Source organism: Rutidosis leptorrhynchoides, chromosome 4 (assembly GCF_046630445.1).
Source record: "Rutidosis leptorrhynchoides isolate AG116_Rl617_1_P2 chromosome 4, CSIRO_AGI_Rlap_v1, whole genome shotgun sequence".
Classification (NCBI taxonomy): domain Eukaryota; kingdom Viridiplantae; phylum Streptophyta; class Magnoliopsida; order Asterales; family Asteraceae; genus Rutidosis; species Rutidosis leptorrhynchoides.
In genome coordinates this window covers 226,758,093-226,776,577 of record NC_092336.1, presented here as the reverse complement: position 1 = coordinate 226,776,577, position 18,485 = coordinate 226,758,093, and the positions used below count along the sequence as shown (strand labels likewise).

Sequence of the window (18,485 nt, the reverse complement as noted above, 5' to 3'; positions counted from 1 at the left end):
AGTACGTAATTCTACAATGATATCCATATGCCTTCTTAACTATCTCATGCTATTTGAATAGGCTGTTCCTTATCCTTTTGGGTCGTGCATGTGCACGGATAGTGTTCTCCTAGTATGTACTCCGTATATAATAAAACACTACATATATTAGTGAAAGTTTGAGTACAACCTTATAAGCTAAATGTACATTCTATTAAAGCTGAGTACACCTCTGTTTCACTCTGTTCCATCATAGATATGGCTAACACCTCCTGGCTAACTCCATGAAGAGTTGGTGTCTATGACGCCATAATCATGGCTAACCATAGCGAGCTTTGTCCCTAACCATAGGGACTCCTCTTATACGTAAGAGCATAGTTGCATGGGCGAGTCTAAGCTTTGACCCGTGGGACACGGGACACGGGACACTACTGTTTGAAAATTTTGAAAATTTTGTGTAGAAAATACTCATTAAAATGTATTAGACATCATTAAATTTAACAGACGACCCCATATGTTTTTAGAATTAATAGCATTTTCTTTAAACTGTATAGAAACTAGTCGGAGCCCTATATAATTTGAATTTGTACTTTTTTCTTTAAGCTACACAACCATTCAAATAACATCAATCCAAAAAAAATCGGGATCCCATTAAATTTTGCTTCTGGAATCGCCACCGATAGTTCTACAGTGATAACAATAACAATAATTTAATTATGTAAATATAAAATAATGATATAATGATAAATAATACTGTAAATTCTCCGTAATAATTAGAGTATATAAGAATGTATAGTTGTATGTTATGTTATATGTTATACGGACAGTTTTCAAACTTTATTTCATTGATTGTGTGAGGTTAATATATAGAAGTTTCCATTGATTATATCATTCATTGCATAACTGTAGAATAGGAAACGATTGACTTGATTCATTTATAACAGTGTAGTATCTTTTCACTATAAGTATGGTTTTTAAATTGATCAATCCTAGCTTATCCTATTAAGGTTAATCAAGGATTGAGTGCAATGAGGGGTATAATGGATGTCGATTATGGTTTTGGGACCTTATTGTTATATTTCGTTAAGTGCTAAACGATCAACAACCATGTCCCGGTCTTCGCAAATTACCTTAACCAAACAATGATCAAGTCTCGGGCAAAGTCACGAGAGATCAATATGGCTAGAGCAATTCTTCCAGAATCAACAACCTAAAATGAGAGGCCAAGCTCCCTATTTATAGATTCAGGAGTTACGCGAAAGTAAGATATGTGGGCACTTAGGAATTCCGCACAAACACTGCGAGAATCCTTCGCATTCTTTAATATTCTGCGTAATCCTACCGCGTTCATTAGGATTCACCGCGGTTTAGCTGTCTTATGCTTTTGCCTTTAAATGGCCTTACGCACTAAAAATATACATATACATAAGTATGTATATGATCAAGTCCCCCCAGTTTATTGTGTTACATTTTTGCAAAAAATGTAAGACAATAAACTCTGAAAAATAAAAATTGCAGTTTGTCTTCATGTGCAAACGATTCACGCACAATGTTTCGCGTAAAGACATTATTTATTTTTTACAACGGCTATTTTTCCATTTGCCGAATTTTTGTTTGCATATATAGCCGGTAAGTAATAATACCGTTGGGGTTATTTGTTCAACATATATATAGAAGCTGATTATCATTTTATCCATCATACTTTCTCTCTCCCTCATAGTAACCATCAATACGATCATTTCCTTACAATCCCTTTGTGTTTTAATTCTACACAAACAACCGTTACATTCATTCATCATCATCATGAGGGTTTCCGAGATTGAAAAGAAGGATGACACAAAACAATTTCTCGCAGAGAGGCTAAAAAGCCCTGAATCGAAATCATCATCAAAACCTGTACAAAAATCCCCCACCACCAGCAGCCAGCAGACAACTGCGACTCCCAGCAAACGACCCGCTACATCTCCTCTTACAGGTTCGGCAAAGAGGTTTACGAGGTCTAGTTCAGTTATTCCCACTGCATCCGAGACTGGTAATGTTCAAATTGCGTATATTATTATTTTTGCTTTACGTAACAACTATAGTGTTCGATTATGTTAATATATCTTTCTCTTTGTCTCTTTTTTTTTTTTACAGCCGAAACATCCGTTACTCCACCACCATCAACACAGACAAGCTCTCCACCAACATTTGATTTATCCAAATACGAAGACATTTGGCGCACTCCACCCAGCGCTGTAAAATCAATTAAAGTGGATGGCCTTCAAGGCTATTTATGCGCCTCTCCAGAAGCTGCGCTGGATCAACGGCAGCATATGAAGCTTGCCCTTCCTCATGATTTGCGCGCTGAGTTTAGCAAACTCTCGCATAGCGACGCATTCAACTGTTTTGCCCAGAACATGTACATGACATTTGCATCCGCGTTTGATGCAATGTCTCGCCAAGAAAAGTTTTCTGAGTATCTAAAAACGGAACAAACCAAGCATGCAATCGTTCAGTCTCAACTGTCTTCCACCACCACAGAATTACAAGCAACAAAAAATTCTGTGAATGATTTGAATAAACAACTGTCTGAGAAAGCCATTGAAATGGATAATCTTCAGGCCGCCCATGATACGATGAAAACCAAGCTCCTTCAAACTCAAACCGAGCTATCCGCAGCTTTATCCGCGAAAACAACTGCGGAATCTAACTACGCGAAACTTCGTGAACATCTGCCTGAACTTGGGCAAAAAGTTATGGATTATGCCGACGTTTCTCAGCGATTTGATACGTATGTCACCGCACTTCAACAGCTTGAGCGGGTGAAGTTTTTGCAGGAGATTAGCAAGGTTACTGTTCTACCGGAACCAATGCCGGAGTATATTGAGAAGTTAATCTGCCCTCTTGAAGAGGCAGAAGAAATGGTAGCATTGGCCAGGGAAGGAATCCGCGTTATTCCTATTCTAAAATTAGAAGCTATAAGTCAAAACAAGGATGCTCCCGTCGAAGACATTATTGATTTAGACTTAACCAATAAGGAATAGGATTTCGCAATTTGTAAGCGCATTTGGAAGCGCGTTTTAATGATTCGATTTGCTGTACTTTTCGCGGAATCATAATAAAAATTCATTTATCAATTGCAATTGCTTTTATTTATATAGCGCTTTTCATCATTTTATTCATAATCACTAGCATTGTCCTTTGCAATTTCATTGTTTACTATTGTGCACATAACAAACAATTACTTTATGCGAAACAACCTGTATGCACGTGCTATTCTACACATTATGAATCTTCTAAGTCCGCCGAAACGATCCTTAGGTAAAAACTTGTGTTTATTGTGAAGCATCCAAGTATGGCTAGATCTAATACTTTGGGTAAAAGTTAGCAAACTGATTTCCTTTCGCATACACTCTAAACTGTGTTTATTGACTACCAAGTGGTCTTTACCATCACTTGTTTAAGTTCATTTATGGTGTTGTTTTAAACGCAGTATACTTACAAACTACGCATAAACACGCAATTGCTGCTATGAACAGAAACTTGAGCTTTATTCATTTCACATAATAATGCAAACTTATTTGTTATGCATTAACATGAATCCCTAGAATGCGCATAGAATTTCGCACATTTCTTTTGATTACATGTAATATCTTTTCAACAAAGTAGCATGCCACGCGTTAGGTATATTACGCCCTTCAATGTCCTGGAGTTTATAAGAGCCTACCGCATTAATTCCCACTATTTGGTATGGACCTTCCCAATTGGGTCCCAACTTCCCTTGTTTTTCTGCACGACTTGCTTCATTATTCCGCAAAATCCATTCTCCTACATCAAAGGCTAACGCGCGTAATTTCTTGTTGTAATACTTAGCAATTTGTTGCTTATTATTTGCTTCACGTATTGCGGCCATAAGCCTGCGTTCTTCAATGAAATTTAGGTTTTCACAAATGCCATCTGCATTCGCACTTTCATCAAAATTAGCAACTCTATGCGTCTCAACAAAGACTTCCGCGGGGATCATTGCTTTTGAACCATATACTAGGCTAAAAGGTGTTTCGCCCGTGCTTTTCTTGAAAGTAGTGCGATGAGCCCATAGTACATTTGAAAGTTCATAAACCCATCCATTCCGCTTTTCATTCAAACGCTTTTTAATACCGCTGACAATGTCGTGATTAGTGACCTCGCACAACCCATTTGCTTGCTGATGTGCCACTGATGTAAACTTTTGAATTATATTCAATTCCGTACACCAACTTAAAAATGGATCTTTTGCAATCTGCGCTCCATTATCACTTACAAGTTCCCGCAGAATACCAAATCTGCACACAATGTATTCCCATACAAAATTCCGCACTTGCACGCCAGTGATTGTGCGTAAGGCTTTTGCTTCCACCCATTTAGTGAAATAATCAATTGCTACAATCAGGAACTTTACGTTCCCTGCACCTGGTGGAAAGGGTCCCACAATATCAATGGCCTATTTATAAAATGGCCATGGCGAATCAATTGGAATCATATCATGCCTTGGTTTGCGATTATGCGGTGCGTGCCTTTGACAGCTTTTACACCTTTTAACAGTTTGCGCAACATCGCGATATAGGGTAGGCCAAAAGTAACCCATTCGCATTATTTTTGAAGCAATAGTTTTATAACCTGAACGAAGAGCACAAGATCCACTATGCACTTCCTCAACAATTGTTGCTGCTTCTGCGGGTCCTACACACCGCATTAATGGTCCCAAATACGATTTGCGATATAACACATCGTTTTTAATCACATACATAGGTGATCTTTCGCGTACCAAACGAGCTTCCTTTTTATCTTCTGGCAATGCATCATTTCGCAGATAATTGACAATAGGACCCATCCAATTTGGTTCAACCTCTTCTATAGCCGCAACAAATAAACTTCCATCTATGGATTTATTGGGAAGTTCTTCTACCCAGACCTGCTTTTGAAAGTGCGAAAATGTCAATGCAGCAAGTTTGCTCAACGCATCCGCCTTTTTATTTTGACTTCTCGATACTTGTGATAACTCAAGGAATTCAAATTTTTCCGCGGATTCCTGCACAAGTTTTAAATACTTCTGCATAGACAACTCATGGGCTTCAAAAGAGCCATTGAATTGGTTTGCCACCAGCTGCGAATCAACATATGCGCGCAACTGCGTAATATTCATCTTATGCGCCATATTTAATCCTGTAAGCAATGCTTCGTATTCAGCCTCATTGTTTGTTACATCAAAATTAAAGCGTAGCGCGTATGTGTGTTCTTCTCCACTTGGATTTGTCAACACTAATCCCGCCCCTGCTCCTTCAATACACGATGCACCATCTGTATATAAATCCCAGATTTCGAGTTGAGGTGGATTTAATTGTGTTCTTTCATGGATAACCTCCAATTCACCCGTCATTTCTGCAAGGTAATCTGCCAAAACTTGACCTTTTACAGATGTACGCGGTATATACGATATTTCAAATGCTCCAAGCTCAATCGCCCATTTGGCAAGTCTTCCAGATATCGCAGGTGTGCTCAAAACATTCTTAACCGGCAAATTAGTTAAGACATGTATTGGATGACCTTGAAAGTATCTGCACAACCTTCTTGACGTCAAAACTAACGCGTAAATAAATTTTTCAATCGGCGCATAATTTATTTCACTTCCCGCAAGCGCCTTGCTAATGAAATAAACTGGCTTTTGGATTTTGTTCCTTTCCACAACAAGTACTGAGCCAAATGCTTCATTCGCAACCGATATATAAAGGTACAATATTTCGCCATCAACAGGCGCGATCAATGTAGGCAATGTAGCAAGCAATTGCTTCATCTCCTGAAATGCCTTATTTGCCTCTTCAGTCCAGACAAAGTTCTTCTGCGTCAAACATCCCTTAAGAGTGCGAAAGAAAGGCAACTGTCTTTCCGCAGCTTTTGAAAGAAATCTAGTTAAAGCCGCGATTTTTCCAGTTAAACTTTGCACTTCTTTAACAGTTGTAGGCGCGGTCATGTTTTCAATTGCAGCAATTTTATTAGGATTTGCCTGTATGCCCTGCTCAGTGACATAGTATCCTAGAAACTTGCCTTCTCTTTCCCCGAAACTGCATTTAGAAGGATTCAACTTCATGTTGATTTTTCGCAAACTTTCAAATGTTTTTTTCATATCAACCAAAATATTTTCTTGCGTTTTGCTTTTTATAACAAGATCATCAACATAAGCCTCCAGATTACGACCTATCTGTCCTTCAAACACTTTATCAATTAATCGCTGATAAGTTGCTCTCGCATTTTTAAGGCCAAAAGGCATTTTAATATAACAATAAATGCCTTTTCCAGTATGGAACGCGGTTTTATCCTCATCTTCCAACGCCATTGGTATCTGATGGTATCCTTTTGCAGCATCTAAAAAACACTTGTAAGGATAAGCGTGCAAAGATTCCACCTTAAGATCAATTTCAGGAAGTGGATAGTTATCTTTTGGACAAGCTTTGTTTATGTCTTTAAAGTCTATACACATCCTCCACGAACCATCAGGTTTTTTCACCAAAACAGGGTTCGCAACCCATGTTTGATACTTTACTTCACGCAATATTCCTGCATTAACTAATTTAGCAACTTCCGCAGATAACCACTTCATGCGATCTGGAGCCATTCCTCTACGCTTTTGCACAATAGGTTTTAACGCAGGATTAGCATTTAATCTATGTTCTGCAACGTTACGCGGAACCCCATTCATATCTTGCTCACTCCAAGCAAATACATCCATATACGCAACAAGCAATTGCACAATCTTCCTTCGTATTTCCGCATTCAATTCAGCGCCAATTTTAATTTTTTGATCAACATACTTAGGATTTACAACGACCGTATTATCTTCTTCAATTTTATGCGCAACAACTGCGTCTTGCGTGCTTATAGCCGCACAAATTGGTGGCATAGTCATAGAATTTATTGTTGCCACACCCTTGTAAGTAGTGAATTTAACCATTCCGTGTATTGTAGATGGCACTATGCCAAGCCTTCGCAACGCAGATCTTCCCAATAACATGTTTTAAAGCGAGGCAGCGCGTATAACATAAAAATCTAACTGTGTTTGCCTTGTCAACTTCACCTCTATTTCATCGCACAATTCAATTTCTAATGATAATTGCCCCATGGGCCAGGCAGATTCACCCGCAAAACCAGATAAGGATATCGCGGTTGGCTTTAGTTATGCTTTGATACATTCTTGTAGTTGACGAAAGCATTGCTCGTATATCAAATCTATACTACTACCAGTATCAACATGTATTTTCATAATTGTGATCCACGTATTTGCGATTTTACAAGATTTGACTAACGGCGTGTCATTCATTTCGCGATTTTGCGCAAATGGGAATGTAATAGGCGCGAATTGCCATTTTTCAAACACTTCTACTGCTTTTCGCTTTTTGAATCCTTTTTTTTTTGTGTATTGTGCTTATTATTCGCGCATCTTGCACTTTTTTCAGTTCTTTTGGCAAACTTTTGTTTAAACAGGTGTCGCGTGCTTTATGCACCTTCATATTCATATTTACAACTTTCTTAGTAGCCAAAAGCTTTTGTCGCCTCGTCATTTCGCTTTGCTCACAACTATTGTTACACGAATTGCATATTCCTGCAACATAATGAAGAAAATAACACGATTAGAATTAGAAAATGAGTTTAATAGCTCGATTATAACGAACGCAAATTTCTCATTTCAATTCTATTCGTGTCCCACGGATGGCGCCAATTGATCAATCCTAGCTTATCCTATTAAGGTTAATCAAGGATTGAGTGCAATGAGGGGGTATAATGGATGTCAATTATGGTTTTGGGACCTTATTGTCATATTTCGTTAAGTGCTAAATGATCAACAACCATGTCCCGGTCTTCGCAAATTACCTTAACCAAACAATGATCAAGTCTCGGGCAAAGTCACGAGAGATCAATATGGCTAGAGCAATTCTTCCAGAATCAACAACCTAAAATGAGAGGCCAAGCTCCCTATTTATAGATTCAGGAGTTACGCGGAAGTAAGATATGCGGGCACTTAGGAATTCCGCACAAACACTGCGAGAATCCTTCGCACTCTTTAATATTCTGCGTAATCCTACCGCGTTCATTAGGATTCAACGCGGTTTAGCTGTCTTATGCTTTTGCCTTTAAATGGCCTTACGCACTAAAAATATACATATACATAAGTATGTATATGATCATAAATCTTGTCACAAATTTCATAAATTGGACTCATGGCAGCAAAAATAGATGCAAATTCAGTTGGTGTTTGTTACGGGCAATGTGGACACAATTTACCATCTAACCAAGACGTCATAAACCTTTACAAGAACAACGGCATAACTCGGATGCGGATCTACGATCCAAATCCAAACGTTTTTCGAGCCCTCGAGGGAACCAACATCGAGCTCATTCTCGACATTCCAAATTGTGATCTCGAATCCCTCACCGATCAAAATGCTGCAACCGTTTGGGTCCAAACCAATATTTTAACGTATCCTACTGTCAAGTTCAAGTACATTTCGGTTGGAAACGAAATCAATCCAAATAAAGAAACCGCTCGTTTTGCCAAATTTGTACTCCCAACAATGCAAACCGTTCACAAAGCCATTAGAGATGCGGGCCTACAAATCAAAGTCTCAACCGCAACCTACACCGGTCTTTTAAAAACCTCATATCCGCCACGTCATGGTGAATTTGATGACGAAGTTGTAGGTTTTATCAAGCTGATTATAAAGTTTCTAGTAGAAAACAAATCACCAATGCTAGCTAACATCTACCCTTATTTTGCTTATATTGGTACTCCTTGTATCGATCTAGCATATGCATTGTTTACTGCACAACGAACTGTTGTGTCTGATGGTCATGATCGTCAGTATTCAAATCTTTTTTATGCTATGTATGATGCTCATTTTGCGGCTCAGGCACGACTTGGTGGGGCCAGTGTGCCTATTGTTGTGTCAGAGAGTGGATGGCCGTCAGCGGGACATCAAGCAGCCACAGTGAATAATGCGGGAACTTATTATAGAAACTTGATTAATCATGTTAAAATGTCAAATGGGACACCGGCTAGACGTGGAATTTCGATTGAAACTTATTTGTTTGCTATGTTTGATGAAAATATGAAACCGGGAAAAGAGACTGAGAAGCATTTTGGTGTTTTCTCCCCAAATCAGCAGTCTAAGTATCAACTGAAGTTCAATTAGAAGAATCATTATCAAGTGTTTCTCATAAGAATAATGGAATAAAATTGTGGTTTTGAACTTTTGATAAGGTCTTTGTTCGATGATATGAGTTTAAAGGTTGTGTTGGTATGGGTCTAATATGTGGGCTTGTTGAAGTGCTTAGTAAAACGTGGAAGCCCATAATGGTTGCTTTTATTTTTAGTTTGTTGCCTTGTTGGTATTGATCTTTTTATTAATTTCATTATAAATTATAATCGTTATCGTTATGTTACTTTTTAGAAATGTAATAATAATAATAATAATAATGTTACTTTTGATATGGACCACGGTGGTCGTTGTAGACATTTTATTTCAATGAAATTACGAGTTTAGTTAAACGAAACAGTTTTTCATTAAAGTTGAAACTTTTTTTTAGTAATTAGAAACTCAATAGATGTACAATTAGAAACTTTAGTAGTTTTTCATCAAAGTTGAAACTTAAAAATTCATACTTTTTGGTACATATACCTTCACACATACATAAATGAAAAATAAATATAAAAAACTCAATAAATTGGAGATGCTAAACGGAACTTTAAATGCTAACCATGAACACAAACATCTCATTATACAGTCAGTGTTCTACTATTGCACATACCTGTATATTCTGGATTCATAACCTTACGAAGAGCAACTCATGTTAACAAAAATTAAATTCATTCCTGTCATTTTATCGAACATGTGGTATGCATCCAATAATTAAGATAAGCAGAAAACTATATAAAAAAAATTTATGATGGAATACATTTAGCTAAATTCAAAAATATCATGAACCAATAAATGATATGAGCACTAAACTCATAACCAAATAATTAAACAAAGATAATCTAATTGATAAACTCTTTAATCAAAAGATTGATTCACCTGAAAAGACTTGTGATGAAGCTTAGAATAGAAGAAAAGATTTATTAAAAGATGGTGTAGAAGATGAATGAAACTATTTTTGAGGAGATAAATTTGAATTCTTTGTAAAAGATAGTACGTAAAGGCGTGCAATTCATTTGAGTTTTCTAGGATTTTAATTTGATTTGGGAAAAAGGAGATATATTGAGGACGACGATTTATATCCGTATCTGCTTTTTGATTTAGTGAATATATTGCGGAGCACAGAGGTAATTTTATTTACCATATAAAAAACCAATACTCTGTAAATTACAAAAGGAATAAAGGCTGCATCTTTTGTTAATTTATATCTTAATAATAATCAATTGTAAAGATTAAATTTTAATTGTAAATTAAATTGATTTATGATGTCATCCAAGTATGTTAGATTTTTTCTATTTTTTTTTTGAATTTTTTCAATGAAGACAAATAACTATTTATGAAATTCGCAAAAGATAATATAACTTATTGTTACTTTCGTTTCGGAAAGCTAAGATATTTATTAAAACTGGGCAGTGCCCACCACAAGAGACGAGCATCACAAAGATCACCAAGTTACATACAATCTAAAAATACTAAACGGATACAACGACTCTCCAAATTAAACAATTATGCTAGAAAGGTTTGATCTCCAATCTTCGAAGCTGCCATGTAGAATCGATGATCGATTAGCCAACTACAAATGTGATAACGACTTGAGATGAACCATCATATCTTCCTTCAAAACTGACCGTCTAGAATCACTTGTGGAGTGAACAAAGTTATTGCGCCATTTCTAAATCAACCTCATAATAGTGTTAACCTTGTTGCGAAAAATGCTTTATTAGCATTAGGCGACCTGAGTTGGAAGTTGGCAGCACTCGTAGCATTTTTAACACCGTTCGGGATTTAGTCGTTGATATTCCACCATGATAAGACTTTATCTTAATCCAATTTACCCATGTAATACGACCTTCGTCCTCAATATCCCACGGAAAATTTCTTCGAATTGCCTCTATTTTTTTTTTTATAACAGTGATAGGTTCCTTATAGAAGGACATAAAAGATAGCGGAGGCTGCCTAGAACTTTTGATAAAATACAAGGAGAAGGTGTATGTTTCAAAAAGGCGTGTGGTTTTTTTTTTTTCTTTTTTTTTTCTTTTTTTTTTTTTTGAATTGTTGATTTTTTTTTAATTGTAGGTGTTAAAAATGAATATCATTTTAGCAAGCTTAGTTTGATAATTTATAAGTTGAGAGTTCTCATTTGTGGTTTCTAAAACTTCCAGGTTCTTTCTGCTTTCTGCTGCATTGTTGGAGGACCATTATACAATATACTAAATTGCGTAAGTTGCCCGCTACAGTATAACAGTACTCTCACTTTACTGTTATACTGTAGCAGGGTTTTTTTTGTTTTTTTTTTTTAAACCAAACACTCTGCACAAAATACGCCATCCAGAACCTCCTTCAACACTCTCTCTCTTTTCAAAACTCAACCAAGATCTCTTTTCATAGATCCATCCAGGCTAATCACCATCATCATCTTAATCTAGAGATCGGCACACCACCACCAACCGCTTAGGCAAATCACCATCATCAACACTGTCAGCGAGAATCGTTGAACCGCCACCAACCGATTCAGGCCGTCGTAAACCCAGGTTGTCGGGACGAAATTGCCGAATAAACGTTCGATTTTAATTAAGTTAGGTATTTTTTTATTTTTAATGCCTCTTTTTTGTGCCCTAAATTGGTTGTGAATTTTGATTTTTCTTTTCGATTTGATTTAAAAAGTTAAGATGCAGATTAATCTTTCTCCATCGCGTTTTTCTCTAATTTCCGATTGAAATCGTAATCAAGTGGATGAGTTAGCTTTATTTGCTCCAGGAAAGATAGCATTAGGGTCATGTGTTTATGGTTCTCATGAATCCACAATTTTTTTTAATTTTGCATCGGAGGTATTCTATAATTTCTTTTATATTTTGTCCATTTTGATTGATGTTTTAAATACAGTGAAGTACACTCATTAGGTTATATGCTAAGTTGAAGCATTTCGACTTTTTTGCCTGATATCTTTGGTGTATAAGTACAACTAGATTGGACATGTTATAATTTTTATCAATCGACATCAACGATGGTGGCCAGCGGAAATTAAATCGTCCATTGAGAGTGGGTTAGTTATCAGACACATAACAAGGGGTTTAATCTTTAGTAGATTGTTGCTATATGTAATTAGAACAAAACATGATTAGCAAGGAAGTGAACCAAAAGAATTAGAAAATATCACTGTTGCTAGCCTGGAAATATACTAATTGAGGTTTGGTGTACTTCAGTAGGTTCATTTTTTCCAACTTCAATTGCACTACGAATGTTATAATTACATGTAGTACTTCTACAACCTCAAAGAACAAAAATCAGCTTCTAATCGTTATTAGTGTTTCGAATTTTGATTGTTTTTCTCAATTGTATAGATGTCTTAAATTACGCTAATTCTTTGAATTTGTTAATAGTGACTTTAGCAAGACTGATAATTGATCGTCTGAAGAATGGACATTATTGAACCTTATAAAGATTCAAGTGGTTATCTATGTTACTGTACTAACTGTTTGAGTATGGATAGTCAACAAAACCATATTAATACTAAGATGATGCTGAAGTGAAAGAGAAGTACCAAAAGGATTAGGGGAACCCAAATGACGTTGAAAAGGTACGCTGATGTCAATGTTTTCGTTTTCAGTTGAATATGAATCAGTGGTGCCTACATGTCTTAATATATCATGTTGACGTGGTAATGTATCGTTCTTTAGTATATTTATATCGATGTCACCTTTTTTAGTCGAAAAACAAACTATCTCATTTAATATGTGTAGTTTTGTACTGGTGGACGTGGTAAGTTAAAGGACACAAGTGGGGTATTAAGGAGATCAATTTGTGCTTCATCGAGCAGTAGGCAACATCGGATTAATGTAGTCAAACTGCAAGTGATAAATGGGCGGTTCGGTAAGGTTATTGTGTTACCATACATGTTGAACATCTACTATTTTGTAAAAAAATAGTTGTTGTTGAAATGTCCCGTTCTTATTGATTAAAAACGTTCCATATTAATTGATTTCGTTGCGAGGTTTTGACCTCTATTTGAGGCTTTTTTCAAAGACTGCATTCATTTTAAAACAAACCATAACCTTTATTTCATCAATAAAGGTTTAAAAAGCTTTACGTAGATTATCAAATAATGATAATCTAAAATATCCTGTTTACACGCGACCATTACATAATGGTTTACAATACAAATATGTTACAACGAAATAAGTTTCTTGAATGCAGTTTTTACACAATATTATACAAGCATGGACTCCAAATCTCGTCCTTATTTAAGTATGCGACAGCGGAAGCTCTTAATAATCACCTGAGAATAAACATGCTTAAAACGTCAACAAAAATGTTGGTGAGTTATAGGTTTAACCTATATATTATCAAATCATAATAATGGACCACAAGATTTCATATTTCAATACACATCCCATACATAGAGATAAAAATCATTCATATGATGAACACCTGGTAACCGACATTAACAAGATGCATATTTAAGAATATCCCCATCATACCGGGACACCCTTCGGATATGATATAAATTTGGAAGTACTAAAGCATCCGGTACTTTGGATGGGGTTTGTTAGGCTCAATAGATCTATCTTTAGGATTCGCGTCAATTAGGGTGTCTGTTCCCTAATTCTTAGATTACCAGACTTAATAAAAAGGTGCATATTCGATTTCGATAATTCAACCATAGAATGTAGTTTCACGTACTTGTGTCTATTTTGTAAATCATTTATAAAACCTGCATGTATTCTCATCCCAAAAATATTAGATTTTAAAAGTGGGACTATAACTCACTTTCACAGATTTTTTACTTCGTCGGGAAGTAAGACTTGGCCACTGGTCGATTCACGAACCTATAACAAATATGTACATATATATCAAAGTATGTTCAAAATATATTTACAACACTTTTAATACATTTTGATGTTTTAAGTTTATTAAGTCAGCTGTCCTCGTTAGTAACCTACAACTAGTTGTTCACAGTTAGATGTACAGAAATAAATCGATATATATTATCTTGAATCAATCCACGACCCAGTGTATACATATCTCAGTATTGATCACAACTCAAACTATATATATTTTGGAATCAAATTCAACCCTGTATAGCTAACTCCAACATTCACATATAGAGTGTCTATGGTTGTTCCGAAATATATATAGATGTGTCGACATGATAGGTCGAAACATTGTATACGTGTCTATGGTATCTAAAGATTTCATAATATACAATACAAGTTGATTAAGTTATGGTTGGAATAGATTTGTTACCAATTTTCACGTAGCTAAAATGAGTAGTTTTTACCAATTTTGTTTTGCTCGCCATTTCTTCGTTTCTAATCCGTTTTGAGTGATTTAAGCGGCCACGGTTTCGTATCGAACTTGAATTTATGAAACTAAACAGAAAAGGTATAGGTTTATAGTCGGAAATACAAGTTACAAGTCGTTTTTGAAAGAGGTAGTCATTTCCGTCGAAAGAACGACATCTTGATGACTGTTTTGAAAAACATACATTCACTTTGAGTTTAACCATGATTTCTGGATATGGTTTCATGTTCATAAGAAAAATCATTTTCCCATAAGTATAGCTTTTAAATCAAAGTTTTTCATAGTTTTTAATTATCCAAACCAAAACAGCCCCCGGTTGTAACTACGACTGCGTAAATCCAGTTTTATGGTGTTTATCGTGTTTCCGGGTTTTAAATCATTAAGTTAGCATATCATATAGATATATATCATGTGTATATTTGATTTTAAAAGTGTAGTTAGAAGGATTAACTTTATTTGCGAACAAGTTTAGAATTAACTAAACTATGTTCTAGTGATTACAAGTTTAAACCTTCGAATAAGATAGCTTTATATGTATGAATCGAATGATGTTATGAACATCATTACTACCTTAAGTTCCTTGGATAAACCTACTAGAAAAGAGAAAAATGGATCTAGCTTCAACGGATCCTTGGATGGCTCGAAGTTCTTGAAGCAGAATCATGACACGAAAACAAGTTCAAGTAAGATCATCACTTGAAATAAGATTGTTATAGTTATAGAAATTGAACCAAAGTTTGAATATGATTATTACCTTGTATTAGAATGATAACCTACTATAAGAAACAAAGATTTCTTGAGGTTGGATGATCACCTTACAAGATTGGAAGTGAGCTAGCAAACTTGAAAGTATTCTTGATTTTATGTAACTAGAACTTGTAGAATTTATGACGAACACTTAGAACTTGAAGTTAGAACATGAGAGAGATCAATTAGATGAAGAAAATTGAAGAATGAAAGTGTTTGTAAGTGTTTTTGGTCGTTGGTGTATGGATTAGATATAAAGGATATATAATTTTGTTTTCATGTAAATAAGTCATGAATGATTACTCATATTTTTGTAATTTTATGAGATATTTCATGCTAGTTGCCAAATGATGGTTCCCACATGTGTTAGATGACTCACATGGGCTGCTAAGAGCTGATCATTGGAGTGTATATACCAATAGTACATACATCTAAAAGCTATGTATTGTACGAGTACGAATACGGGTGCATAAGAGTAGAATTGTTGATGAAACTGAACGAGGATGTAATTGTAAGCATTTTTGTTAAGTAGAAGTATTTTTATAAGTGTCTTGAAGTCTTTAAAAAGTGTATGAATACATATTAAAACACTACATGTATATACATTTTAACTGAGTCGTTAAGTCATCGTTAGTCGTTACATGTAAGTGTTGTTTTGAGACCTTTAGGTTAACGATCTTGTTAAATGTTGTTAACCCAAAGTTTATAATATCAAATGAGATTTTAAATTATTATATTATCATGATATTATGATATATTAATATATCTTAATATGATATATACATTTAAATGTCGTTACAACGATAATCGTTACATATATGTCTCGTTTCGAAATCCTTAAGTTAGTAGTCTTGTTTTTACTTATGTAGTTCATTGTTAATACACTTAATGATATATTTAATTATCATATTATCATGTTATATATAATATAACAATGTATTAATATGCTTCATATATATTTAGTAAGACGTGGTTATAACGATAATCGTTATATGTATCGTTTCGAGTTTCATACATTAATAGTCTCCTTTTTAAGTATATAACTTATTGTTACTATTTTTAATGAGATACTTGATGATCATTATATCATGTTAAACATATATATTTATTCATTTATGTATCATCATGTCATATACAACTTATAGCGCTCGTGAATCATTGGTTAAACTGGGTAATCAGACGTTTACAAAATTTCTGTTTCAATTAACCAAGTCTTAACAAGTTTGATTGCTTAACATGTTGGAAACATTTAATCATGTAAATATATTTTTCATTAAACATATAATCATAGAAAGGTTCGAAAAAGTTCGGGTCACTACAGTACCTACTCGTTAAATAAATTTCGTCCCGAAATTTTAAGCGATTGGAGGTGTTAGCTCATCTTCTGGAAATAAGTGCGGGTACTTCTTCTTAATCTGATCTTCTCGTTCCCAGGTGAACTCGGGTCCTCTACGAGCATTCCATCGAACCTTAACAATCGGTATCTGATGATGTAGCGTGAGGGTACGAAATAGTATTATTTTTAATACAAAATACTACAAAATATGACACAAGTTTTATTAATTTACGGATGGGATATACCTAAACCTTGCTACAACACTATAGGCAGTGTACCTAATCGTAGAGTAGTGTAGTTTTTAGTAAGTCCGGTTCGTTCCACAGGGAGCTGGTGAAGTTAACGCTATATTATTAAGTTTATTTGTAAAAATATATATATAAATAAGTAGTAGTATTATTATAAAATGGGGGTTTTACCGTTTAATGATCGGTTTGTCGATTTTAAGCTTAAAAATAAATGACAAAAATTAAAGTGCGTAAAATAAATTGCGATAAATAAAATGACAGAAAATAAAATTGCGAGTAATAAAATGACAGTAAATAAAGATACGATGAGAAATATAATAAAAGAATTATGCTTATTTAAACTTCCGTAATCATGATGTTTGACGTGTTGATTTTAATTTATTACCATGGGTTAATTGTCCTTTGTCCTGGTTTATCTGATACATCTATCTGGTTTTTGTCCATAATAGTCCATCGGTCATAAATATAAAGTGCGAGTATCCTCGTCAAATTACCCTTATACCCGAAGTCAAATATTCCAACTGATTAAGGATTTAAACTGTGACGCAGTTATCACTTCTGTCAACAATTACACCAGTTATCACTGTATGTAATCCACCCCTGTTTTAATTAGTTTATGAATATTAATTCATCCACTTGATCAGAATGAATAATCAATTACCCAACCCAATTGATTAATTAAATGATTATAACAGATTCCATATGAACATCACTAAATAGGACAACCATAATCATTATTAATTATTAGGTTAATTAATTTGAAGATAGGTTCGACAGACTCCAATGAGTTGTCACTCAATTAGACAATACCCCCCATCTATTAATAGTCAATAGTTCAATTTCCACAAGTGTCGGTCTTTTGCCCAAACCTTAATTATGGTACAAAGCCCAATTACCCAATTTTAGTAATTAGCCCAACATCATGATTACTTCGTTTTAAATAAGCATAATAATAACTTAGCTACGAGACATTAATGTAAAAAGGTTGAACATAACTTACAATGATTAAAAATAGCGTAGCGTTACACGGACAGAATTTCGACTTACACACTCAAACGATCTCTATCATAAATCTTATTATTATCATAATTTAAAATTAAAATTAAGATTATTGTTATATCTGATTACATTAACATTATGATAGAGAATTATAGATATAAATTATAGATATTGATATTGATAGATAGAAAAATAAGAAAAAGATAGAAAAAATATCGAAAAGGGTCTCCTAAAATTGATCGTAAATCATAGTTTTATAGGTGAAATTAGAATTGAAATTTTCATTTACGACCCCTGAACTATGCTCAATTAACAACTTTTTATTATTTAATATTATTCTTATTATGAATTATTTAAATATTATATTTTATTCTTGTGCATAGTTGACTCGTAATTTTTACACCGTTGCGTCGAGCGCTGAAAGTTGGTTCATGCCTCGGTTCTGGATTTTCGAACGCCCTTTCGTACAATTTTATATCGTGTACTTTGCGTTTTGTAACTTGTACTCTTGTCATTTTTAGACGTTCTTCATCAATAATTTGAACCTTTTTGATTGTATCTTGTACTTTTGAGCTTTTTGGACCTTTGTGTCTTCAATTCGTCGTTTTCGCCTTTTGTCTTCGCACTTATTTAAAATAAACGAATATTACTTGAAAATGGAACAATTGC

The 18,485-nt window shown here is 34.7% G+C and overlaps 1 protein-coding gene across 1 annotated transcript; it reads left to right on the top strand.

The window, feature by feature from the left end:
* Positions 1-2,014: 2,014 nt before the first annotated feature.
* On the top strand, positions 2,015-9,182 carry LOC139845194 (glucan endo-1,3-beta-glucosidase-like). The gene is made up of 2 exons (XM_071835436.1): positions 2,015-2,069; positions 8,209-9,182. Exons 1-2 carry the CDS (start codon positions 2,015-2,017, stop codon positions 9,180-9,182), a joined length of 1,029 nt encoding a protein of 342 aa, XP_071691537.1.
* The last annotated feature ends 9,303 nt before the right edge of the window (positions 9,183-18,485 follow it).